General features: G+C 37.2%; 1 protein-coding gene across 1 annotated transcript; it reads left to right on the top strand.

Annotated features, from left to right (window-relative positions):
- The first annotated feature begins 966 nt into the window (after positions 1-966).
- Positions 967-26,033, top strand: cdh26.1 (cadherin 26, tandem duplicate 1). Its single transcript, XM_065286485.2, has 19 exons — positions 967-1,173; positions 2,348-2,401; positions 2,739-2,834; positions 3,013-3,168; positions 3,290-3,437; positions 3,605-3,780; positions 3,877-4,005; positions 5,021-5,206; positions 5,446-5,717; positions 6,091-6,233; positions 8,091-8,318; positions 10,554-10,772; positions 11,780-11,913; positions 14,561-14,608; positions 16,229-16,288; positions 22,406-22,453; positions 23,484-23,525; positions 24,265-24,348; positions 24,548-26,033. Exons 1-19 carry the CDS (start codon positions 1,090-1,092, stop codon positions 24,764-24,766), a joined length of 2,526 nt encoding a protein of 841 aa, XP_065142557.1. The 5' UTR covers positions 967-1,089; the 3' UTR covers positions 24,767-26,033.
- The last annotated feature ends 1,338 nt before the right edge of the window (positions 26,034-27,371 follow it).

Below are 27,371 nucleotides of genomic sequence, written 5' to 3'. Positions count from 1 at the left end.
TAAAGCATTAAACTTTTGTTGGCAGGGAAAGAGATGGGTAGATGTGTGCGGTATACAATATTGAAGACAACTAATATGATTAGTTATCCCCAATTTATTGGATTGTTTCTTCTTGCTTTTGCTTCACGGAGTTTTATTTTTTTTTTTACGAGCACTGGAATATTTCAACAAAATTATCTTTTGAAAAGCTGGCTGGTTACGAATCTAACCGCAAACCACACCTTCACACATACACACGATTTGTGGTCTAAAGCACAAACACTTTAGAGTGTTTGAAGTCGTGTGCTTAAGTTTTATAATGGGTCAAACTCCCAGTTACCCTGAACAAACATTAATGATATTTTTTTGATGTGTATAACAGAACAAAACTCTGTGCATGTAACCAATATTGGTACAAATATTGCTATTTTAGATGTCCCACAATTTTTTTTCACTGATCTACATTTTTCCATTTTTTTTTCAGTCATCAGTTAAGTAGAAACAATGCTAATACCAATTGTTTTTAAATAGGCAGTTAACCTTTTACATGAAAAATGTAGACAAGCATGTGCTACATATAATCTTAACTCTCATCTGTTGAATGTAGCCAGCAGCTCTGCCATTATCAGATCGTCACTAACATCCCCCGTTTCACAGAGCTATCGGATATCCATAAATGCATTGCTCAGGTAAGCTTTGTTGCAGATGAAACTTTAATTTTGCAAATTAAAGTTAATATAATTTCTTAATTCGGCATAGCGATTATTTTGAAATGTTTAAGATAAGGAAGGCTTACCGCCAAATGGGCTGCTTATTATCTACTCTGGTGACTGATGAAGTAGACAAGCCTGTTTTTCCTCTTTAGGTGGAGGACAGAGAGGGCGGGTTATAAAGGTGAATGGTAACTCGCTGTTTTGTGCCGAATGGCCACTCCCAACCTGTGTGTCCTGAAGCTCTTTGTGGTTGTGATGACTCACTACTCTATATGAAGAGATCAAATACACACACACAGAGACACAAACACACACACATATACACAGAAAAGTTAACCAAAACTGTGGGATGCCTCTCGCTCTTCTTATCTGATCTTAGTTAAGGTGATCACCACAGATGGTGCGCTGTCATTTTAGGCGGGTTAGCAAAGAGGAGCATTTCAACATGACACACATCATCGCTTTCCTGTTTCTGCTCACTGTAAGTATAATAATAGATTTTTGATGCGTCAACCTCAATTTCAAATGACTAACATCATAGATAATCATTGTAATAGCCAATAGACTGTAAGAGTTTGTATGGAGTCACATATAAGATTACTCATTACTTAAAATCAGTTGCCTTAGGAAAAGCAAATACATGACAATCTTTAATGTCTCAATTAGACATGTATTAGATTTCTACCTGCAACATATCACTGTGTGTTTTTCATATACAATACACTTCAGATTCTTGAAGTACGCCATAGTACAAACAACTTGAACATGCTTGCGCAGGGCACAGGGTTCATATGGGGATATACAGGGTTATATAGGGTTAGGAGGATATTTTAAAAAGAGTTAACCAACAAAACAAAGTGTGGAGTTTTCACAGACAGACAGTCTGTATGACAGTTACACGAGTGTCCTATATTTCACATTTATATATTGTAAACTAGCAGCCGTAAGTTCATTCAGACGTTGGTGTATATATACATTATACAGTGAATTAACCTTTAAAAGTTTAAATGTGTTTAATACGGGGGAGTCAGCTGGCATTGGCTTAACTTAGCACCTTCTTCTATACGTTACATTATTACTAGTACGGTTTAATCTTACCTGCTGTATTTTGCTGGTAATGTTGTCCTTGGCTTTTTCTGTGTTTTCTCCTGCATCTGTTAATGAAAAGCGCTTTATAAATAAAACTGAACTGAAAAGTGATTCTTGCATACCCATTTGTGAAATATCTGAAATATCCCTGATGTCTTTAATGTTTCTGATCTTGATTCTCCTTTATAAAAAAAAAGGCAACAATATGACACAGTTACATTTAAAAAGTCAAGAGAATGTCTACAGTATTTCTAAGGGAGTATATAAGGTATATATTTCAATAATTCAAACTGATCCAACCAACAACAACAAAAAACTCATTCTTTATAAATGATAATATTGGTGTTGGTTGTAGTTTGTTGGATCTTAACACTACCGAATCTTTGACACCAATCTCAGCCTGCACTTATTGTGAATTACACCTTAAATCATTCAGTTTGTTAATAGATGTGCTATTAATGTTCAAAGTCTACATACTGTAGATATCATGTGAGGACATTGGCCATTAAACAACAATAACAACTGCTTGGAAATTCATTTTTAATGATCTGTTTGTTGTTCATCAGCTTGTTGAGGCGAATGCATCCAGCACAAATGTCACGCTCCGCCGAGAAAAACGGGTACGTAAGGAACAGGAATTGGACAAAACATGGCCAAACATGTTCATCAGTCCTTTTTAAAGAGATTTATGCTTATATTCCAATTTAAGTCTTGTTAGGTTCTCTTATCAACATCAAATAATCTCAATGTATTCTGCAAATGTGTCATTTAGAAAATATGCCCACAATCTCTTTGAAACTGTAGTTACACATGTAACTAAAACATATAGCAGATAAATAACTGAACATGTTCAACAGCTAAATCCAAAACATTTCAGATTCTGTATTTAGTTTCATCTAAATAAACACGAACCGGTAATGCTTTCTGTTTATCTATCTCTCTCTGTTTACTCCAAAGGATGCTGTTCTCATTCGTTCAAAAAGAAGATGGGTTCTGTCTACCATTGATCTTGAAGAGAACATGCCAGGACCTTTCCCTGTTATAGTAACACGGGTAATTTTACCACGTACTTTAATCACGTTGCATTTAAACTGTAAACTTGATTTAAAATGATATATTTATACATTACTTCAAAAAGTTGAAGTTTTTTTTATTGTTATCCCCCTGGGTTGAATTTGTTTAACTTGCTACAAGGTGAAGAATTACAATACTCATTTTTTTTTCATGTTAGATGTTCAATGACAAAGAAACCGACTACAAACTCAAGTTTCAAATCAGAGGAGAAGGGGTAGACTTAGACCCAAAGGGTTTGTTTAGCATTGACGAGAATGAGGGATATGTGTACGTGCACCGGCCCGTCGACAGGGAGCTGAAGCCCGTCTATCACGTAAGTCCACAAACTGCACATGCAAAATACAGGGCGAGATTTGTGATGGCATTAATGCGATCGAAGTTAATGCAATTCTCAGAAGAGTTTCCATGTGGGATTTGTTTTGATTTATTCGCAGCTGGACTTTGATGTCCTGGACAAGTTGACTGGTGCTCCGGTGGACCTAACGCTGTCTTTTAATGTGGAAATACATGACAAAAATGATAATCCACCTGAATTTACTCCTCAGACCTTTCGTCAAAAAGTTCCCGAAAACACAAAAGAAGGTTTGTAGAACTACATATTACTTGACATACTTTCTTCTGTCCAAGCTTAACATGCAGATACCACTATATTCAATGTATATAATTCTGAAGTGTCTCAAAACACCAGACAGAAGGTCAGACAGTAGCAATACTTTTCTTATTCATTGTAAGCTTCCTTGTCATTTCAGGCACACTTCAAGTAACACTCCAAGCTCATGACATCGATCAGAAAGGCACTCCTAACTCTCAGTTCACCATGAGATTGGTGTCACAAGAACCTGCTCTCCCAAAGTTAACCCTTCAAGACATCACAGGAACAACAACAATCAAACAGCTCAGCCTCACCGGATGCTTTGATTATGATGTGAGTTGATTATGATGCTTCCCACCGCATTAACATTTTAAGGAAACAGAGTCATGCATCTGCTTTCATCTTTGTCTCTCGTTTTTTTATTTTTAGAAAGCTAAAGAATATAAAGTGTGTGTTGAAGCCAAGGATGAAGGAACACCAGCGCTTTCCTCGACCGCAACAGTTTTCCTAGACATCACCGACTCCAACACTCATCTTCCTCAGTTTACAGCTGCCAAGGTGAGTCTTCGATTGGCAATGGTGATGTGCATGATGTACAGAGAAACCATTCATAGTTGAAAAGTGTAACTGCACCTCTTTGGTGCTTCATCATTTCATCTTTAATAAGAACTACAGTAGGTTTTAATGAGTCGTTTCATCATAAAGCTTCCCAGCAAGCAATTTTGGCTAAAACAAGGCAAAATTTGGGCCGTCAGTGAAAGTCTAATAGACGTCTAAGCCCAAGAATAGACCATACGTATACGCTTAGAACATATACAAGAAATGAAAGCAAACACCTTGAACACCTGTTGACTTTGCTTACATAATGGAATATAGTAGGGGTGAGCAGGGCACAAACTAACACAGCCCAGCTGAAAAAACGATAAAACCATTTCAGAAAATTCTAATGGTTTCAAATACCAATAGGAACCATTAGCTTTTACCATTAAAACCACTACACTGTAGTGTGTTTTGGGCCATATTCCATTAGAACCAATAAAATTCCCAATAAAACCAATAGAAGTTCTGTGATAATGTCTATTGTTTGTTTTAGCAGGGAGGTTAATTGTAACACGGCTACTTTACATATTTATACACGGCCGAGCAATCTGTGCTTTTGGTCTTTTTCTCTTACTGTCAGAAGATCTTCTGTGAATTTATAAACAGTTTTGGATAAGATATTGAACAAAGAGTGATTTGGAGGCATGAAAGTACATTTATTAACTTATGTTTTTTTCGATTTCTGAGTTGGGTGTGTAAGTCACCAAATCCAACCTTATATTATTTCAATATCTGCCTTGTTACCTGAAACAAAAGACCATTTTGAAAATGTCAGCAACTCCTAGTAACTGATGAATGAGCTGGGATTGAAAACATTTTTACACAGCGGGGTTAGTTGTAACGCAATCTTTAGCCTCAGGTATAAACATAGTTATATACTATACTAGCCGTAATTTTCCTGGCTAGGTTATTGCTTGCTGGGTTTTCAGTGATTGTGCTATGATGCATTAATATGCATGTTTATTTGGATCAGTACAATACAGAAGTGATGGAAATGGAGTCCAACAAGGAGATCTTAAGAATCGGTGTAACAGACGAAGACACACCAAACACATCTGCTTCAAGGGCTGTTTTCAAGATCCTGAAGGGCAACGAAGAGGGAAACTATAAGATCGATACCGACCCCCAAACCAATGAAGGTGTGCTGTATGTTATTAAGGTACGTGACACATGTTGCTTTTATATTTTGCACAACTCTGTAGTTTTGTAGATTATTAAGATAAAGTCTATTAGAATCAGAAACAGTTTTAGTTAAGAAGTGTTACTTTTAAAGCCATTGACAAAAAACACCACCTGGAAAACAGCTAATATCACCAAGTCTCCAAACACAACTACAGCTGATGTCAAATATGACAACAGAAATGATTTAGCAAATTATGTATGGTTGCGTTTTCACAGGGAAAAAATTTTGAGAAAACTCAGATCACAGAGCTGGAGATATCGGTGGAGAACGAGGAGAAGCTGTTTCAGTGTATCAATGGAAATCCTGTAACAAACTCCAGTCCCAATCCAAACACAGCTAAAGTAGAGGTTAAAGTCATTGATGTGAACGATCCCCCTGAGTTTAAAAGGACCCTAGAGACCGTATACAGAAATGAAAACATGGATCCAGGAGATGTACTGTTTACCCCCGAGGTGAAGGATGAAGACTCTGACATTAACAATATCAGGTGCGTTTGACATTTCATTCATAAAGTCACTGAAGGATACACAAACTATACAAGCAGCTGTTTTGCATTATCTCCTTCTATATCAGCAGCACTATGATCTGTATATGCATTCAGTTGGCTTAAAAGCATTTGAAACAAGGGTAAGGGGAAACATTAAAAATATTTTGGGAAATTATAAAATGCTAAAACAATCATGCTTATTCTTAAAATGTACAACACTTCCTATTTGTGTGCTTCTGTAAAATAATACATTGTAGATATCATCTGTATGAGTGCATGAGCAGTTGGAATCCTGTACATAAATCACGACATGAATCATAAAAGGTGACATAAATCAAACATGTCTGATTTCTTTAATGTGTGCTGTCTAAAGCTACAAGTTAGTGCAAGATCCAGCCAAATGGGTGACTGTTGATCCAAAGACTGGAAAGGTCACTACAGTTCAGAAGATGGACCGGGAGTCCTCATATGTCAAAAATAACACCTACAGCATTGTGATCCTTGCTTTAGATGATGGTACGTATGAAACACTGAAGAAGGTCAAACACTAGACAAGCAAATAAAAACATAAAAAAGCCAGACAATGTGTAACTCAGTTGGTAGAGAAATAGGTTAGCAGCTCAAAGGTTGTTTGTTTGATTACGAGGGAACAAACATACAATTCAGTATGGATTAAACTACTGCACTGTTAACGCATTTATTTATTCAGAATATTTATTATTGATAGTAAGAGTACTATTTCATCTCTAAATGAAAAATATTATCTTGCGTGTTCAACCTAATGTTGTGTTTGGTTAATCTTGGTGTCAGAGGTGTTTTGACAACAGTTAAAGGTCCCGTTCTTCCTGTGTTTTTGAAGCCTTAATTGTGTTTACAGTCCCCAATATAACATGTGTCCATGTTTCATGAAGTCCCTCCTTCAGAAATACGTATCGAGTTCTGATTGTGTAGTTTGTTTACTGTGTGGTGATTCGACAGCAGCTTAGCTTAGCAGAGCCGTTTGAGTCAAAGCTGGCGATTGACGTATTCCTGTGGGCGGAGTTTGGCCCTGTCCCAAATGGCACACTTCGGACTTGTGGTCCTCCTCATGCAGGGTTCACACCAGACGCGGTAGACGCGGCAAGCGCGAGTGATTTACATGTTAAGTCAATGCAGACGCAATTAGGCATCCTGTGGCGCGTTACAGATTTTTTTCTTCAGCGAAGCTCATACTGCAGAAGTTCAGATTTTTCAACTCGCCCATTTCCCGGGCAACGCTCAATCAGCGCTGCACCTTCCACGCCATTCGCGCCACACTGATTGAGCGTTGCCGCGGGAAATGCGCAAGTTGAAAAATCTGAACTTCTGCAGGGCGGGCCTCGCTGAAGACCGCATCAAGGGGGCAAAGAGGGTGCTGATGAGCACACTTAGAAGCGTAAAAATGACAGATGGGACACCCTACGGACTCGTAGACTAAGTGAGCACGCGCAATTTAAGGCCACGAGACCGAAATCCACATGAAGTGCGCCATGTGGGACAGGACCATTGACATCATTCAACCAGGAAGTAGAGGACTGTAGTCTAAACCGTCCGTTCGCTGTAGGCTTTGAAAGGGGAATTCTGTTAAAAAAAATATTTCGCCTGACAGTGAACTTTGAGCTTTATCATTTTACAGGTATTATTTATGCTCTAACAGCAACATTACACACTAACTAAAGTTTAAAAAAAATGGGATCAGGAAGAACGTGACCTTTAAAACTAATAATAGCATTTTTTTCATTTAGCAAATTTAGGGCCAGATTTACTAAACGGGGCAAATTAGCATGAAAGTGCAATTACAAAAAAGCGCAGATGGGAGTGGTAATATTTGTGTTATTTACTAAAAAGGCGCAAATTAAATAACAACAGCTGATTTCCATAATGCCCAACGAATTGTATCACATGGTCTCTTATACTATTTAAGCCATTTCAAGTGCAAAATGATTTAGACTTGTATTTTTCAGTGTTACAAAACGGCGCAAATACCAGTAACATTAGTTAATCGCGTTGCGGGAATCATTTAAATCATCTCCTCCCAAAAATGTTGTGTCTGAAAGGGAAACTCCTAGAAACGCATACAATAAGGGCAGTCTCAAAAATAACTAAACCAATCCCTTTTCAGCACTAATGCTCCACTTTGGGTCTTTAATAAATCCTGAGAGTCGTTATTTCATGCCAAAATGATGGTTTTTGCTGGCGCAAGCCGTTAGTAAATCTGGCCCTATATATCATTCACCATTCTTAATCGTACAGAAAATATTTAAATACAGAAGACATTAGTGTTGAGACTTTCTCATCTTATCTGATCTCACAGATCTCAATAACTAATAATTTTTTTCAATGTGGTGTTCACAGGGAAGCCACAGGGCACAGGTACGTGCACCGTACAGATACATCTGGGTGATGTGAATGATAATGCCCCAGTTCTGCTCAACAAGGGCGCGGTCTTGTGCGGGAACAAGGTCGACCGTGTCCAAATAAAAGCAGAAGACAAGGACGAAAATCCATACAAGGGTCCGTTTACCTTTTCTCTGATGGGGGACAAGGAACTTAAAGATCTCTGGAAGTTTGATCCTACCACAGGTCTGTGACTTCACATACATTTTGTACATAATTTTTATACTTAAAATGAAAATTTGCTGTTTATTTTTCTTACCCTCAGGACATCCCAAATGTTGGTGACATTATTTCTTCAGAACAATAAAGAAGTTGTTTGGCAGAAACCACAGTGCTCTGTGATTCATGTAAGTCAATGGTTCCACCGAATAAATAATGTCACCAACATATCGGATGGCCTGAGGGTAAGAAAAAGTAAACAGCACATTTTCATATTTGGCTGAACTATCACTTTAACATCTAACAGTTACATTAAAAATGTATATATGGACTTCTCATCTTATCAGAGAGGAATTTCGAAACAGCTAGACATACTCTAGCATGTGTAAATTGTTTTCATTTATTTATTGAGCAGTGTGTTCATTTTAAATGACAGTAAAGCACAACTGCAGTGCCCACCACCATGCACTTCCAAATGTGCGAGTTTGTGTACGCAGGGAGTGGGCAGATGCCAGTTGAGTGCGCCAAGTAGTGTGCACTGATTTTTTGTTACTCTAAAATATATTGGGTTGTTTTTAACCCAGGGCTGGGTAACTATTGGACAGAACACATTTCTGGGTTAAAATGACCCAAGTAATGGGTTGTTTTAACCTAACTGCTGGCTGTTTCAACATGATGTACAACGCAGCAAGAAGCTAACATTAACGTCTTCTAAGGTTAACGTTACGTTAGAGATGTTAAAGATAACGTTCAAAAACGTTGTTGACTTATCTTAGAACAGATGTAGACATCCTTGTTTAATATATCCACGTTTAGTTGGTGTTGTGGTTTACTGCCTAACTTAATCCAGAGCAGACACTTAACATTATCTCGGTTGAGATGTGGCTTGGGAAAGAGTAAAAACGACACAACGTCACCCACCCTCTCGATACCTAGTGTCAGATTTGCATGTACCCCATGCACACCATTTGACCATTTTTAACTTAACATTACAAGAAAAAACATATAGAAAACGAATGAAAACTGCACTGCAATGCATTTCAATGAATGTGGAATCAGAGAATGTCAGAGTGTATTGGGTTAGCTATGCGTACTGTGATTGGCTCATCACTTTTGGGGGCGTGGCTTAGCCATAGGTCAATTATTGCATAGGTGTGCCTTAGGCTGGCCACAATAAAAGACCACAAAAAAATGTGCGCCAAGCTGACAGTGTGATCAGGACCCGACGCGAAGCGGAGGAACATTAAATATTGATTTGAAATATTTTATTTGCTCATTGAATGCAGAACTTTTTTTCAAAACCCCTTTTACTTTTGGTTTTAAGATAAGTCTCAAGTCTCAAGTCTCAAGTCTCAATTTATTTATAAAGCACGATTAAAAACAACTCCAGTTGACCAATGTGCTGTACAATGAGATAATGACTAATTAAAAAAAACACAAATATACAAACCACATCAACATCAGACAACAAATATCATCACGAGTCATAGGCCTTAGTAAAAAAGTATGTTTTTAACTTAGATTTAAAAATATGTAATGTTGGGGATATTCTTATATGAAGCGGTAAAGTGTTCCAAAGTTTAGGTGCGGCTATGGCAAAAGCTCGATCACCCCTAGATTTTAATTTGGACTTTGGAACAGTTAACAGATTCTGGTTGGCAGACCGAAGAGTTCTTTCTGGACGATATTCACCCAACAAATCCGAGAGGTAGAGGGGAGCGAGTCCATTTAACGATTTAAAAACGAGCAAAAGCACTTTAAAATCAATTCTACACTGTACCGGCAGCCAATGTAAAGACATTAGCACAAGAGAAATATGTTCGTATTTACGAACGCCGGTTAACAGCCGCGCAGCGGAATTTTGAACCATTTGTAATCTCGCTATTAACGAGCTATTTATTCCCACATACAGCGCATTTATAAGAGAATACAGATGTCACAAACACGCTATTTGGTTATAAAAGACATATTTGTAATGAATTTTTGTGTAATATTAAACTTTACCCGTCAAAATGATTCACAGATTTGAGCAGTTGTTATCTGGGAATAACAAACCTGCAAATGTTGCAACTGGCCAATCAGAATCAAGCATTCCAATGAGCCGTGTAATAACAATAAATAATTGCTAGCATTTTGATTGCAAATGAAATACTATAAATCAAACATAAAAGCAAGATGTGTTTACTGTTAGGAAATCAGATACCTTGTTCTCTTGCACCTTTAAAAATTTCACATGAAAGATTTGTTTGGTTTACACCATAGGGGACAGCACTTCTCTGATAAGTTTGAAGAGTTTGCCATATGGAAACTACTCCATTCCCTTCAAGATCCAGGATCAGCAGGCCTTGGCAGCAGAAGAGTGTTTTTATGTGGTTGTTTGTGACTGCACTGAAGCGGGTGTTTGTCGCGGACGCCAAGCGCCCTACTCCAAGTTAGGTGCGGCAGCCATCGGCCTTCTGATTTTAGGATTTCTCATGTTCTGTAAGTTGTCAAACTAAAACGCTCACACTAACAATACAAAAGCTATTTGGCAAAACTGACATCTATTTGATGAAATTTAACAAATTTTCAGAATGATTGACTCATATACAGATTTTTAAAAATGCAGTATTCGCTTCATTGACAATAGACACTGGTGTTATAGGAACCACACGTTATATGAAGAGTTGCCAAATCCGATTAAAATATGCAACCTGGCCATCTTTCTTTGTAAAGTTGAGGTATAATCATGGGTTGGGGGTTTTTGGGTTTATTTAAAAAAATAAATTTATATGGTTGCTTGTTAGAAAAATCTGACAAATTTCCACATTGTTTTTATATTTATGGCTGCAGTTATCACAAATGCATTGGTTGACAGTGTCTGTTCACAGCTAACAGCCAATCAGTTTAATGATAATGTCCTAGCGTAATTTGTCTTTAAACATCTCGCCCCGTTCCCCTTAACTTCACTTAAAAAAAAAATCTTGTGCAAGTAATTCTGATCTTGTGTAAACTTCGAGTGGTTTCAGTTTAATTTGTTTCAGGCTCATTTACTGATGACAAATATTGCTTAAAGGAATATACTGATGATAATAATTAATCTTGGGCTTGTTTTTGAAACTGCAGTTGTGCATTGGCAACATTGGGGATGTGCCAGTTTATATGCCTTTTGGAAATTGAAAGGAGTCATCACTCTACACTCTTAAAAACAATGACATAAAAAAACTGTTTTCTTCTGTATGGTTTCCTAAAGAACACCCATAACATCAAAACCTTCTATTGCAAAGGTGTTTGCGCTGCACAAAGGTTCTTACCTAAAATGCGTCAGTATAAAAACGTTTTTACTGGATGATTTATTCTATGACGTTGCAGAAGATAAACTTTTGTAGCAACCTTATTTTTAAGAAGAAAAAATAGTCTGTGAATGAAAAAACTTTATTATGCTTTAAAGATTGGTGTTCCTCGGATATATATCAAATTCTTATTTGCATCTATTTGTTGTTGTACAGTATTGCTCCTGTTGTGTTTGTTCTGCGAATGTGGAAAACACAAGAACTTCCAACATATTCCACTGAACCTGAAGGATGAGGGCAACCAAACCCTTGTCAAATACAATGAAGAGGGAGGAGGCTCTGTCTATAAGGTATCTAATGTTTCTTTTATAGTTATGTTTAGCAGGGAGTCACCTTAAGGAAATTCTTGTAGCTTGTAGTTTCTAGGGAAAACAAATGATTGTTATTGCTGTTCATAATTCCTTTGTCTTCTCATGGGCTGGGTTATATTATTCATTGAAAGCGCCCTGGCTTTAAGTCAGTTAATTAAATCCTTAAAACTTTTTCAAGGCTATAAAAACATTTATTGAACCAGTTGTGAAAAAAAAACTTGTTGTGGACTTTAACGACATCACACAGATGAATGCACTCGTGTGTAAGCACCCATGTTTTGCATGTCAGTGACAGATCCCAGGTAATTACATGCTATTATTCCTAAACAAAATTGAAGATTAAACATGCCCTTTTATTTATTTACATTTATTTGCATGCCCTTCTGAAGGATTCCCACACAACAAACATAATACTTTATAATAAGGGTACAGGATTTATAATTAACTTACTAATACCTAAATTCATTCTTACTTAAATATGAAGTAATGCTAAGTTAAGGTATGTACTAATTATAAACTAATGTAGAGTCATTATTAACTACAACATGACTCATGACTTAACACATGATTTAAGTAACGTCAAGTTGTACTTAATGATCACTCAATAGTACTTAATAATCAGTAGTTTATAATTGTATCCCAGTTCATGGGCAAGCACTTCAAAGAATGCTGTTGACACAAATTGGTGAAGCACTTAAAGCATATCCCATGCAATCCTAATATTGGGAAAATTTGGAGCAAAAACATTACATTGTATGCTGACTCCAAAGGAAAAATTCCTTTGACCCTTTAACATGTATTTCTAGTGTCACAATGATTTCTTGTACATGCATAGATATGCACACAGTAGCGATCAGATTTTATTATAGTATTTTATTTCTTTTTTTTTTAATTGTATTCCAAACAAATTAGTAATTTATAGTGCCTTCAAGACATTCTGGCGTTATCATATTCAGTGCACATGCACATGATGTCAGAATTATTGCTGGGAAAACTTTTGAGTCCCAACACTGCAAATTGTGGGCGTGTCAGTTGAGGAATGGTGAAAGATTACACTGGCTTGAAAGTACCATTCATTTTAGTTGTATTATAACTTCAAAACAATATTTTACATTCCTGTAAGAAGAATGCTATACACTACACAATTAAAGACATGCAGGGACATTTCAAAGTATCAGTGATTTATGTAAACACTTTTTTTGTTTGTTTTTGGTCTGTGGTCTGATGTGTAAGGTATTACCTTAAAACTTCAAATAATAGCCCGGGCTTTTATTTTCCCAAACCTATCATCACACCAGGCGTCTATAAGAGACAGGCGTCTATAAGAGACAGGCTTTTAATTTAATTGTTCCAGCATGACAGCAGGAGGTTACCACATATTACGTTTTATTTTTAATTTGAATGTGTTTAACAAATTAGTTTGTGTAATAACAACAGTCTTAAATTATTGGCAGCATAAATAAAGCAAACGAGCATATTCTTTTTTTATTGGTTGTTGCGTGAAATCTTACCCAGATACAACAGTGCTATTTTCTGATTGGCTATTGTGTAGCCTCTTTCTCTTTTTTTTGTATTGGCTCGCTTGACTAGAACTCTAGGGAAGACGGGCTTGATAGAGAGAGAGAGAGCAGTGCGGCCAGATACATTTTGGGCGCTGCAGCGTATTAAATATGATAAATAGTGTTTCCGCGCGAGAAATACAATGTGTGGCGGGAGTGCATGCATGACAAAAGACTGAAAGCCCGGCTATTATCAGTGGCCTCAAAACACTACCGGCCCACCGGGAAAAGTCCTGACTCTCCCGATTGCCACTTCGCTACTGTCATCATCACCTCAATCCTGGGGCATGTTCAATCTCACACCGGTGCGCAACGTTTTGCTACGGTTTCCGGGTTGAACGACATGTTTCCTGGAAACGGTGTGCAACGGAATGCAACAGGTTTTAGAAGCGTTTTCTCTTGTTTGGTGGGTGTGTCAGAAATGTCAGCCCAATCAGCGGCAAGATGTATAAAACCACGCGATAGTAAAGAGACAGCTCTCTCAATGGGTTCAAGTTGGAATGTTGTCTTTCATTTTGGACAGCAAGGTCAGTGATTGTAACATCGAGGGTATTTTACAGTATTAAACACACATTTATAACGATTTCATCAGGCTTTAGAAACATTTAAAAAAGAACACAAAGAATGGCCTCTCAGCTACCGTAGTTGCAACTCTTGCGTCATCACAACAGGGTGTTCAATGCATCACCGTTTCAGTTTAATAAACGTTGTGCTACGTTTTGTCGGGGCTGAACGCAGCCCTGGCGACGAAGCTTGTTGTGTTGTCATAGTGATGAGTAACGGAACGACTGCGTCTGTCACGTGACATCTACCGGTAAGCAAAAACAACTTTATCCTGTTCAATCTGCACCATAGAACTGTCTTAAACAGAATATCTGACGGGTTTTAGAAGATTAAATACAAACCGAAACTAAAAAACAGACCAGGCCTTTATTTGAGACAGGCGTTTATTTACCCAAACCTGTCGTCACACCAGGCGTCTAAAAGAGACAGGCGTCTATTTGGGACTCGGCTATTATTTGAAGTTTTACGGTACACATTCATTTTTGTTTTCCTTCTCTCATCAGCCTGAATCTGCTGTCAATGCTTTTTATGTAAAGAATGTACCTGCACAGGTAGGTTTAGTTTCTTTAACATTATTTCTAGTGCTGGGCAAAGATTCATCGCGTATTTTGTATTTAAGAAACATTTACATGTTTATATATATTTATTTAGATTTTTATATATTCTATATTAAATATAAATTACAAAAATTGATATATAGGTAAAATAATTCTGAAATGAATATATGAATGTGTGTGTGGTTAAATATACATAATAATTAGACACAGTGCACGCACATATATTATCCAAAAAATCACTTTTATTTTGTATGCGATTAATCGTGATTAATCTTTGCCCAGCACTAATTATTTCATTTCTTTATGAATTATCTCATTGGCTTACAAAAATAGTCTATACAATAATAAAACTAATGTCTTCATTTATCATCTTCATGTTGTCTCAAAATGTATGCCTTTGTTTCTTCTTTAAAACACATATGGTGTATCTTCTTTCCGGTAATAAAACCGAATGAGGTCTGGGGACGACGCAATGATTTTTGGGTTTCGTTTCGATTCTTCTTTAGCCATGAAATTACTCTGTGTGTGTGAATTATATTAATACTTAAATTACTTTAAAATTCTTACTCAAAAAAAGTTTATGTGGAAAATAAACGCTCTGAGAAGTAGTGAATAATGACTTGTTTGTTACGCAAAAATCTTTAAAAGACATATTTGGATAACTTTTGTCTTATTGCAAAAGGTGGCCAGGAGTTTCCTCGGGAATTTAATGGATTTAGAATGACATACAAATTAAAATACACAGCATTTTTGTCAAATCAACATATATTTTTATATTACTTTAACTAAAAAAATAATAAGTTAAACAATTTCAACTTGTTTTTTTAAGTTATGTCAACTTATCGCAGGTAAAAACACAAAAAATTAGGTTGAATTGGTTAAAAACCAAGTTGTTTTAACTTCATGCTTCATTTTGTTTTTACAGTGTATGATAAAAGCTTATTTGCTTTATTGAGCTACTGTATATCTTTAATATCTAGATGGCCTCAAGCCATTGGATTAAAGACAGCAGAATTGAATGCGAGTCTCTGCACGCATGCAACAGTGACGCATTTAAACAGTTGGTTAGCCCCACAATGACAGTAGCTGGGTTTCCATCCAAATGTAAAGTGAATCTTATCAAAATTTGCAAAAAAGAAAGACAAACAAATGTGAATTAGGTGCGTGCAGCGTTCCCATCAAGTTGTCAGAGCGGTAACCGACGGTAAATAAAACAATGCATGCTTAGAAAATGGAGACATGACTGCATGTAGTCACAATGGGGCAAGTTATACATTTTCTAACAGTGCAGCTTTATATTGCCAAACGCAGCATTTGTGATGCAGGCATTAGCAGCAAGGGCATTAAGACGACGTTGAGAACTTTATATGAACTAGCGGAAATAGATAGACGTTTAGTCACCTGGGTTTAATGTTCGCTACATCAGAATGTATTTGGCAAATGCGTTTCCATCTCCCATTATTCGCATTTACCTGTAGTCGTCAAAAACCACCTCAAGCGAGCGTAAAAACTTTTTTGCGAATTAATGGATTTTTATGTGAAATTTGGCATTTCCATCCCTCATTTTTGATGGTTAACAAGTTCTGAACAACCCACATATTGTTGTTTTTTCAGCCTGATTACATGGATGGATACAGAAGGGGTGAAAATGGCACAATGAGAGAATCTGTTGGGGTAAGTGCCAAATCAAATCAATGTTTGTGACAAGAAACTCATTTTTTTGTCTTGACTATAAGGTACTAGATTCATTCAATTTACTTAATTTTTTAAAGAGGTTGCAATGAATTTATTTAAGCTACATTTAAACAAAAAAAGTAAAATTAAATAAAACCAAAGACTTTTGTTTAAATGTAGCTTAAATACATTTTTGCAACCACATACCTTAAAAAAAAATTGAGTAAATTGAATGAATGATTTTTTCAGTGTATTAGGTACTATTATGATCTCTTTAGATACAAATATGTACTTGTTGAAAGGGTACGGTCCTTGTGACAGATTTTAAAAACTTTTATTCTGAGAGTGCATATGCCAGCTTATTAATAGACAATTAAATGTGAATTTTTTTCTGTATTGCACCCTTATGGGTTACCTAAAAACATCACATTAGCGAAAGAGTTCACTAAGTAAAAATGTTCACGTTTTAAATTTTGGTATTGGGTACTGAATTTTACCACAATTCTTACGTCGCAAAGATGTTAAAATCCACCAGTGTTTTAAAGAAAGTTGGTACTGCAAATTAGGTCACTTAGTGCAATGAAATTACTCTTTCTCAACCGTATTACAACTTTATTTAGCCAATCACATGTCAGTGTCATGAAGCGAATCGTTTCTTGTGTACAAACGTCTATATGAGTTTTTTTGGTGTTGCTATCTTGATAAGGTTTTTGATACATTTAAAATTTCAATGACTGATGCTCGTAACATATTAAATACACTTGACTTTGTGTTAGAAATAATGTTTGATAATCTATGGCATTAAGTGCACTACTTAAGGAGCCTATGAAATGTTGTAAATAATAACTGATTTACGTGTAGTTGTCAAATGGCTTTAAAAGACATATTTGGATAACTTTTGTTGTATTGCAAAAAGTGGCCAGGAGTTTCCTCGGGAATCATATGGATTAGAATGACATATGGATTAATATATGATAACAGCTTACTTGTTGTAGTGAGCTACGTTATATCTTTAATATCTATATGGCTCAAAGCTATTGGATTAAAGACAGCAGAATTGAATGCGAGTCCCTGCACGCATGCAAAAGTGACGCATAAACTGTTTGTTAGCCCCATAATGACAATGTTTTTTTGGTTGTTTTTTATTTGGTTGTCAACCTGATTACACAAGTTAGGAGTTATTCTGCCAAATTCCCATCTCATTTTTAAATGACTTTATCATGTGGGGTTTTAACATTATTGTCATTAAAATAATGATAACGTTCAGTCACAATGATTAAATTGTTAAAAGTTAATTTTATAATCTTTGAAGAATCCATTAAATTAATATTAAAATTTTAGTCCACTCTTTTTAAGGTCATTGATATGGTGATGTGGTTCTGAGTTCTCTTCTTTAAGCCAGATTTAAAAATTGTAAACATGATGTGGGCCATACTATTACCCCTAATTTTAACCTTTTATACAGGTTTTACTTTTACCTATATATTTACTTTTACCCTATTATATATGTTAAAACCAGTGGCGGCTGGTGCTAAAAAAATTTTGGGGGGGCGCAAACACACTCAAAATCAAACTTTAACTGTAGTAATGCAGTACTCTACGCCATTTATCAGGTAATGAGTATCATTAGGCTACTACTTAGCTAAAATGCTGAAAATGTTACAGTTGAAATCAAACGCATGCACGAAATAAATGTAGTATGAAACTGTAATGAACTAATATCAAGGTAATCATTCACACACGCACGCGCACACACACATACACACACACACACACACACACACACACACACAGGTTGCGATAAACTTTTTCAATCTCCGTCATTTTTTGGATAAACAGCGTTGTAAAGAGGCCTTCACAGTCAGTTATTATCCGTCATTTCATGTTTTAATTATTTTAATTTTCGTTCACATGTCCATTTCTAATCATAAACTTACACGAGCATACAAGTCAAATGTGTTTGTTTAGAGAACAGATAAACGGAGACCGTGCATCACTTTACCATCACATGAAGCAGATGAATTAATGTATTTTTCTCACAGTGACAGCGGAGGCAATAAAACACGCGAGCTGTATGCTGAACAGGCAAATATGAACAAATCAAATAACAAAATACTACTGCGATTAAAATATCAATAAACATGTAAAAATCTGAATTGAACTAAACTAAACCATCTTGTGTAATAAACGCATAAAGGCAGATTAATGCAGACTCTTGTCATTAGATTTTGCATCTTCACCTTAGACAGGCGTCTTGTTGCAGCGCTCCTGACCTGTAGTGTTTAACTTCAGCAGCCATGCGCAGACCAATCAGTGTATGACTTCAAAATATTGCGAGAATGTTTAGAAACCAGGGCGTCATTTGAGCAACACACTGCCAACAACTGGACATGATTAGGAATTACATTCTCAAGTTGAGTTGTATGGGCAGTCTGCCAAAATGGCGTCTTTATCCTGCTTAAATTTTCTCCGTCAAAGACTTTTCGTTTAACGCGACCGAACACACACAAAAAGAGACATTAAAGTTGCCTAATCACAGACTCGTACATTTCTTTTTGCTTTTATAGCAATAGCACAAGCACATTTTTCCCTCATAACAGACTAAGTACATACAGTCCATCAGCTCAATATGCACGGTTCGTGAAGTTTCATTTAAAACAGTGGTTTTCTCGTGGGTGCTTTTTTAAACTCTACAACAACAAAACTAACAACAAAGTTGACCAAGCCACGGAATATAACGGATTATATGAGCTCTCGCTCTCATTATGTCCACGCAACACAAGCTCAAACGCGCCAGAAAAGTGAATGTCCTGCACGTCTATCACACATTCAGACTTTAAAACAGCAAACAGGGAAAAAAATAAAACTCAAGACTTACATGATATCCAGCTAGCCAACTCCGTTTGCCATGAGAAGTGGTGGAGCACCACACAGACTGCCATCATTTGACTCCGTTGGTCGATCTGGTCCAAGCTTCTTAATCCTTTATTTATTCATCAATTAAATACCTTGTATAGGGTGATTTTGTAAGGATAAAAGCATATTTTCCTTCATCTCAAGATATTTCACTTGCTTTCACTGATGTGTACTGTAGCTATCAGTTAACACAGCAATCTCCAACGCGGTTATGAGACTCTGAGAACGATCCAATCACAGGAGGTAAAAAACATTAAAAGCAATATTGATTCGCTTACAACATAAACGGGAGTGTTTGGGGCGCACAGTCCTGCACCCCAGGGCGGATCCGAAACCAACCACTTAGAGCTCAGCCTCAAGTCACATGTTTTTACCCTTTTTCCTGACCTACATAGACACTCATTAGGGGTGTGCCCCAGACACACAAACATGACACACACACAACGAACCCAGTTTTGATTTTTAATTGTTTTAAATGAATTATAACATGACTAACAGTGAAATAGTACAACTAAATGATTTTATTTTGTATTAATTAGCACTATATATTTAACTTTTTGGTAACATGTTAAAGTAGCTTTCCTCTCGGGCCAGCTTTAAGGGTAGTGACCAGCCGCCACTGGTTATAACTTATGTTGTTTTTGTTATAGGTCATATAATAAAAAACATGAACATTGCACAAAAAAAGTGTAAATAATCAACACATGTATTTTTGTATAGCACTAACTCATAATGAAATTTCAGTTTCATTGTAAATCCATGTCAACATGGGAGAGAAGCTCATTCCAGTGCAAGAGCCTTTAATATACGAATATACGCACACGTTTTTTTTATGAATCCAAAGCTCAAATTGGATCTGATAATTATACACCCACAGATGGTTGGCACCCCATGCAGCCCCTTTCAGACTGTAATAGTTATGTTCATGTATTTTATTTTGAAGTTCTTGTTTCATGTTCTAGGGTCTCATTTATAAAACTGCATAGAATCCTTACTAAAAGTCTACGTAAGCACAAAAGCCAAAAATAGCATACGCCAAAAAACATTAGGACTTATAAACAAATTTCAATTTTCTATTTATAGAAACTTTATTGTCATTGTCATTCAAAGAACAGCAACAAAATTACGTGCAATGTTCCCTTTATAAATCACAGATCACCTGCAAGTGTGCATACATGAATCATCCTTAGATCCCACCCTGCAAGCCCATTCTCCCATTAAGTTTGTTTTTTATAGATCACAACCTTTGAGTTAGAACTGGTGTACGCAAGTTTCCAGCCCTGTTTTGTGCGTATGCACGCTATATAAATGAGACCACAGGTCTTTTATTTTGATATTGTCACAGCCATGCTGTCTCTTGTTTCCCTGTTCCTTGATGTGTCATGTTCTGATTGGTATGTATACAGTATATAGCCCTCATGTTCCTATTGTCCTTTTTCAAGGTTTGTTAAACTGTCCTTTTGTTTGGTAGAGTTCATGCCATGCCTTTGTTTTTGTTAATGATAAGCTTAGTTCTTGTTTATGTGTATGTTTCTTTATGTTTATTTAAAATACACTTGGGTTCTTAATCACTCGCCTCTCAGTGGATAACTTTACAGAAAGCCTGACCTACCATGAACCCAGCAGTTAAACTATGAAGGCTATGCCAGGGCAACTGCCCCATTGAGGGTTATGTTAAGGATTTTCTGGAAGGAGTCTTGTCTGCTCAACCAGAGTCAGAGATCTGTCCCCTGCTTGCAGTACTAACGGTGATGGCTACTGCTTTGTGGTGTTTGGGCCACACACTGCACTACAGTTTCTATGGAGTTCACTGCAGCCCATAAACCTGAGTCTCCTGAAGCCACAGCCAAGATGGCCGGCACCACGCCTGAACCATTTCCCAAGAAGGCCGCTGCCATGCCTGAACCAGTCCCCAAGATGGGCGCTACCACGCCTGAATGAGTCCCCAAGAAGGCCACCGCCACCCCTGAACCAGTCCCTAAGATGGCCGCCGCCACGCCTGAACCAGTCCCCAAGATGGGCGCCACCACGCCTGAACAATTCCCCAAGATGGCCGCCACCACGCCTGAACAATTCCCCAAGATGGCCGCCGCCACGCCTGAACCAGTCCCCAAGAAGGCCCCCGCCACGCCTGAACCAGTCCCCAAGATGGCCACAGCAACGGCTGAAACTGTTGCCAAGATGGCGTCTCCCTTAAGTACTTTTTGGGGGAGGGTGAAAAGGGATGAGGCTGAGAGCACAAAGGACGTTGCCGGTGTGTCTGTACAATTGCTTCACGGCCCAGACCTGCCATTTCTCCACGGTCCAGGCCCACCAATGCTCCATGGTCCAGGCCCCCCATTTCTGTTTATTAAAACTGCAAATGGGTTTTCCTCTTTGGATTACTTGGATTACTTTAGACCGACTCTCCTTCCAGTTTATCGGACATCATATGTCAGCCATCTTAAAGAGATGATATATTGTAACCATCAGGGTTTTAAATATATTTGGTATTGTAAATTAGATCACTTAAACGTTTGATATTAAATCTAGACAAAACAGTAAAACCATGGGTATTTTTAGATAAAATTACTTTGTCCCTTAAACTTTCTCAAGCCTATTACAACTAATATTCAGCCAATCACACACTCTAAATTCTCAGATCTCAATGCAGTACTCACAAGTTTTTTTTGTGTGTGTTTGTGATCTACACATGTGCCTGGAAAGCCACATCTCAAGGCTTCAGACAGCATGCAAATACACAGAAATGGTAAAGACTTCCTGGTAAAGAGTGTTAGGAGTAATAACATGAGAAATACAATGCATGCAAGTATATTGGATCCAAGTGACAGCGTAAATCTAATGCTGTTAGTTTAGTTAAACAACAGACAACAAACAAATAATTAATTTGTCTTGACTGATAAACTTTAAGTAATTTCTGTACCACCAGAGCACTGAGTCTGTGGCTTCAGGTCGTGTCGCATTACCACATCGGGTGTATATTATTTTCAAAAGATTTCAATGGCCCATCGTCAGTAATTCCTTTCATACTGTACTGTATTTGTTAAAGCTTTGACTGTTACACCAACTGACAGCTGTGTCCACTAACTTTTAAAACGCTTGCTACACCCCATGTGTAAACACATATTAATAATTCAAATGACCTTATGAGCCTATGCGTATCAGTACAGTTCTTAAAGATTTTGTTCTTATCTCTTACAGTACATGTCATATCCGGACATCCCCAACGGTGGAGGAGTAATGAGTCTGGTAAGTGACAGCGTCAAACTGACACTTGGGTGTGACATGTGACTGGGAGGGGCTTTTTTATTTCCAGGAAGAAAACCACAAAAAAACCTTCTAAAAATATCAACTGAATCAAAATGCTTCACACGGTTTGATTGTTTCATTGAAATGTGGTATTTACACACCCACACCTGTTCATGTAAATATTTAAAACAACTTTATATTATACCATGGGTTTGTTGAATGCTTTATTCTGATTGGCACTGATTTATACTGATATGCTCGCCCCTCGAACGCAAAACGTAGAAAGGGGGGGGGGGTCGAGACATAAAAGTATGCATGCTTTAGGTCGAAAACTGCAAACAAATCATGGGGACAGAGGCATCCTAAAATGCACTTCTGTGTCAACATTTTGAACGGCATCTTGTGAATTGCCCTAGACCCAAAGATGTGGGAAACTGGTCCGTTGCTGAGAATTTGGGTACAAAAAGTAACTCCAACAAAAGATTCTCAACCCGACCCCTTCTCTGGGGGAAAGAGCGCAGTCCTCGTCATCTCTAGCTCGCCCGTCTCAGGGTAGTTTACCCTTGCATCTACCAGGAGGCTTTGGGGGCAGCTGGACTGGCCTTCCTACGTACGGCTCCACGCCATTGCTTAGATGAAGGCTGTTGCTGCGTTGGAGTGGACGTCTATTTATACTCCCTCAGCAGATGCAAATACTGCATGCCAATATTCACTGGCTTTTTGTAGTTAAACTCAAGGTGGATTGGTCTCTTTAGCAAGTTCCTAATTTGTCTGTCATCGACGTGACTTTGAAGTGACCGACTGAAAGGGAACTGTGATCATTTTGTGGTAATTTGTGAAAAGAATAATGAAAATTTTTAAGAAATGGGCCAATTTATTGATACTTTAAAAAAATATTGTGCATTTTTTATTATTATTATTTTAAAATGCATGTCTAGTTTGTCCCTTTATAGACACATTTATATTTTTGTTCTTAATTATTATATTATTGATGATGGATATTTACTATTTTATGTTTTGTTTCTTAAAGCCACAACGCAGCTTTTCAATGGCCCGAACCAACACATTAAGGGTAAGTTTTGCAAATTAGTGGAGAAAATTGAAAGTATTGGAAATATGTTACATAATGTTATTGATATAAAATTGCAGTCTTTATGTATGCCACAAGACTAAAATTAAAATGAAACTATCAAAACTGCACACTGAAGTTCTTCACACTGAAGGCCGAAATTTGCATATGCGTTTATTCGTATTCGTCATCCTAAACTTTCACAGAAACCTTGCATGCGTATTGTTTAATCCATTTCAAAAGAATTCATGAAACAATACAAAATGAAGTCTTTATTATGTTAGCTGCCAACTGCTCCAGGTGTGCGTGAGTTCACTACTTACTGGGATGGGTTCACATTTTGACTATAGGCTACCATGCCTGACAATCGCGTCACCTTCACTTAATTTACATTTCTTCTCTTTGTATTCCTCACTTTGTTTGTGAGGAATACTTTGTGCTGTGAGACAAAGTGGATCAACTTGTCAGACATTATTCTGGAGTTTGCTGTTGCTCTGAATGTCAAAACACCTCCCATGTTTGCTAAAAAATCAAGAAACGCAGAAAATTTTATAAAAGGACAAAAGTTTTAAAGGCAGAGCGTAAACGTGACTTCATATTTATTTTTTTATATTCTCGGAATGACTAAGTGTGCAGTGATCTTAGGCTGAATATGTATTACAGTAAATAAGAGTAACTTGTTTAACTGTTAAAATAACAAAAACCTGATGTGTTTTAATGTAAAGTCACCGTTGTGTTTCAGAATGGAGGAAGTCAGATGATGCAGCGAACATACAGTTCACGATCAGGAATATCAGGAATAAACCTGGCTGATCAGCTTGACAAGGTAATTTCATTTAGTTAGTGCACATCACCACCTACTGCACAAACACAGTAAGTGTTTCTGCATGAAGATCAGCAGTCAATGTCATCACGGCGTCATCCCTACTGCACTGTAGATGTTGCTTGGAAAAAAATCACTAGATTTTCTGAATTTATATTAAGGATTTGGATTTGATGTTTCTCTTTTTATTTCTATCTTTTAGAAACTCTACGGGTTTGAAGAAGAACAGAAGGACTATCCAGTTTATATAGCGTATCAGTATGAATATGAAGGGAGGGGCAGTGAATGTGAGTCATTAGATCAGCTGACTGTTAGCAATCTTGGAGATAACCTGGAGTTCCTGCAGAACCTTGGGCCGAAATTCGTCCCTCTGGCTGGGGTTTGCCAAGAGAAAATGCCACACAAAAGCGTCAGAGTTTGAAGATGAATGTTCTGGCTTGTGGAAATCTTTTTTATTTAGATATTTTTCTAACATTTCTGTTATAAACATTTCCTCGCAGATTGGTGTGGGACACAGAGCGGTAACAGGGATTTTGGTTTTGCTTGGAAGCTTTAATCTGAAGGACAACGCTGCTGAGAATAGCAACAATACAGCACATGTTCAGTATGGATTTATGCTTTAAACAACAAGTCTTCAATGCCACAACAGGATATAAAGGAACTCTGGGATACAATGTGCACTCATGGTGAATTTATACGGGAGCGCTAATAATGTTTGCTGCTTAAAGTGAAAATCACAGGACTTCTGCATTTGCTGGAAAAAATTAATTACCTGACTAAAATTTCTGCCATGTTTTCCAGGGAGGACATCCTGAAATTATAAAGATGCATTAATTCAGGAATCAAAAGTGTGACCTGTGTAGCATTTTTTTTTTTTCAGAGATACATTTTAATTTTTCTTTACTTTTTCTAACCCGTTGACATTTTTACACTGAAATGTAAATATGTTTTGTAAACATTGGCCAAAAGGCTGAGCAAAATAGCTAATTAGTAAATGAAAAGTAAATTTTTTTGATGGTTTGATGGAAAAACAACAAAAAAATACTGATGAAGATTACTGGTGATGTTTGCACTTTTCTATGAGGTTTGTGTGTTTTAGGAGCTTTAGAACTTGTGGCAGCTTAAGGGTTCATCAAAAACAATAAATGCAATAAAGAAAAACATTTCCTGAATTTTCCAGTTTAATGGAAAAATAAGGAGGAAAGGAAGTGTACATAATATATTAGGAAAACACCAGTTGAGCCCGATCACAATGAACAATACGGACAGACAATCTCATCCAGTTTAAATCTAGACTAAATTCCCATCTCTTCAGCCTAACACATTATTGCTTCCTGTAACTTTGCACTAAGTTTATAAATAACTTTTACATTTTGTGTGTGAACATGAAAACATACAGCAGTATGCATCTGTTTATTATTTCTTGTGTTTTTTAATCCATTGTTTTTTACGTAGACATGTGGGTTTTAATTGGTTTTAACAGACAGTTGTGTAAATATTGTACATTTTGATAGTTTTGGTATGTGGGCTGCTGAGCTCCTGAGACTTTGTCTTCAGTTTTACTTTGATCGCCAACCTCAGTCTTTTTAAAAAATAACTTCATCAGTCTGAAGAGAATTCATGAACAGGATGCTACATCAAATCTAATAAAATCCTCCTGTAATGATAAAGAGATTAATCAGATTACACTGAACTGGTTATTTGACTTTTTTTCTTTCTCCTATCTCTTTTTAATGTGCAATGTGAGTTTGATTATTGTTTTGGACACAATGCTCAATGATGTCAAAGCTGCTGGTGAGGACAGTTAAAAGTATTGGCAGTGATATATATTTTCTGTTTTGCAAAGTTTGTTGCTGCGGTATTTGCAGATTATTCGTCCATGTTTTTATTGTATACTGAAAAACAAAAAGTTTTAAGTTTTAAAGACTTATTGGCAAAAAACCTTAAAGCTGTAATAAATGTGAGGGTACCCATTTGTCCCACCACCAGGGGGCATCCTCTCCCAATCTGGACTATGGACTCACTCTTCCTTCTACATCCACTTCCTGTTCATAGTTATTAAACTAAGCTTTTCCGTGTTAACATTGGCTGCGTCTGAAACCGCATACTCTCTGAGTAGGAACTACAATGAGTACCTACTTAACGAGTCCGTACATACCCAAAAACCGACAGGAGGATGACATCACAATACCGCAAGAGTGATTCGAAATCAGACTTCTTTTTAAGTAATTTCAACAGAATTAGTATGTCTTTAAGATGTATATGTTTTAGAATGTATGTGTAAATCCACTTTAAAGAGGTATGTGAGCTTAATGGAGCTTACTGTAAGCTATAAATATGTGTTTTACAGCAAAATCACAAATATACTATAGTATACCGTCTTTACACATTAAACAATTAACAGTAGGTCAACAAATGCGAAACAGAAGGCGTTATTTGTTAGCTACTTACATTTGAAAACACCCGAGTTGCTGGTCCTCGGTCAATTTAATCATTGCTTGGCTTTTCTGTGGCATTCTGGAAAAGCAGGGATAGAAAAGTATCCATTGATCAGTGCTTCAGAATCTGGGCGGACCCAGAAGGGCATCCAGGGATTTCTTTCCTACTCATTTTATGAATACTGAGGATTCGGACATACTACTCTTTTCATGTACTGTGTCTCCTACTATATAGAAGGTAAGTAGGCGGTTTCGGATGCAACTTAAGTATAGGTACCTCTGATGCCCTGTCCCAAATGGCGCACTTCATGTGGACTTTCGGTCTCGTGGCCTTAAATTGCGCGTTCTCGCTTAGTCTACGAGTCCGTAGGGTGTCCCATCTGTCATTTTTACGATTTGAAGTGTGCTCATCAGCGCCTCCTTTGCCCCCTTGATGCGGTCTTCAGCGAAGCCCGCACTGCAGCAGGCTTCGCGCACTTTACCAACCCAGAAGTCCTTGCGAAAGGCCAATCAGACCAATCAGACGATGGAAGGGAGGAGTTCACACTGACGGGCAACTTCTCTACCTATTTCCGGTGTGATGCTCGA

This window comes from Paramisgurnus dabryanus, chromosome 21, assembly GCF_030506205.2.
Source record: "Paramisgurnus dabryanus chromosome 21, PD_genome_1.1, whole genome shotgun sequence".
Lineage (NCBI taxonomy): Eukaryota > Metazoa > Chordata > Actinopteri > Cypriniformes > Cobitidae > Paramisgurnus > Paramisgurnus dabryanus.
This window is presented reverse-complemented; position numbering and strand designations above follow the sequence as displayed.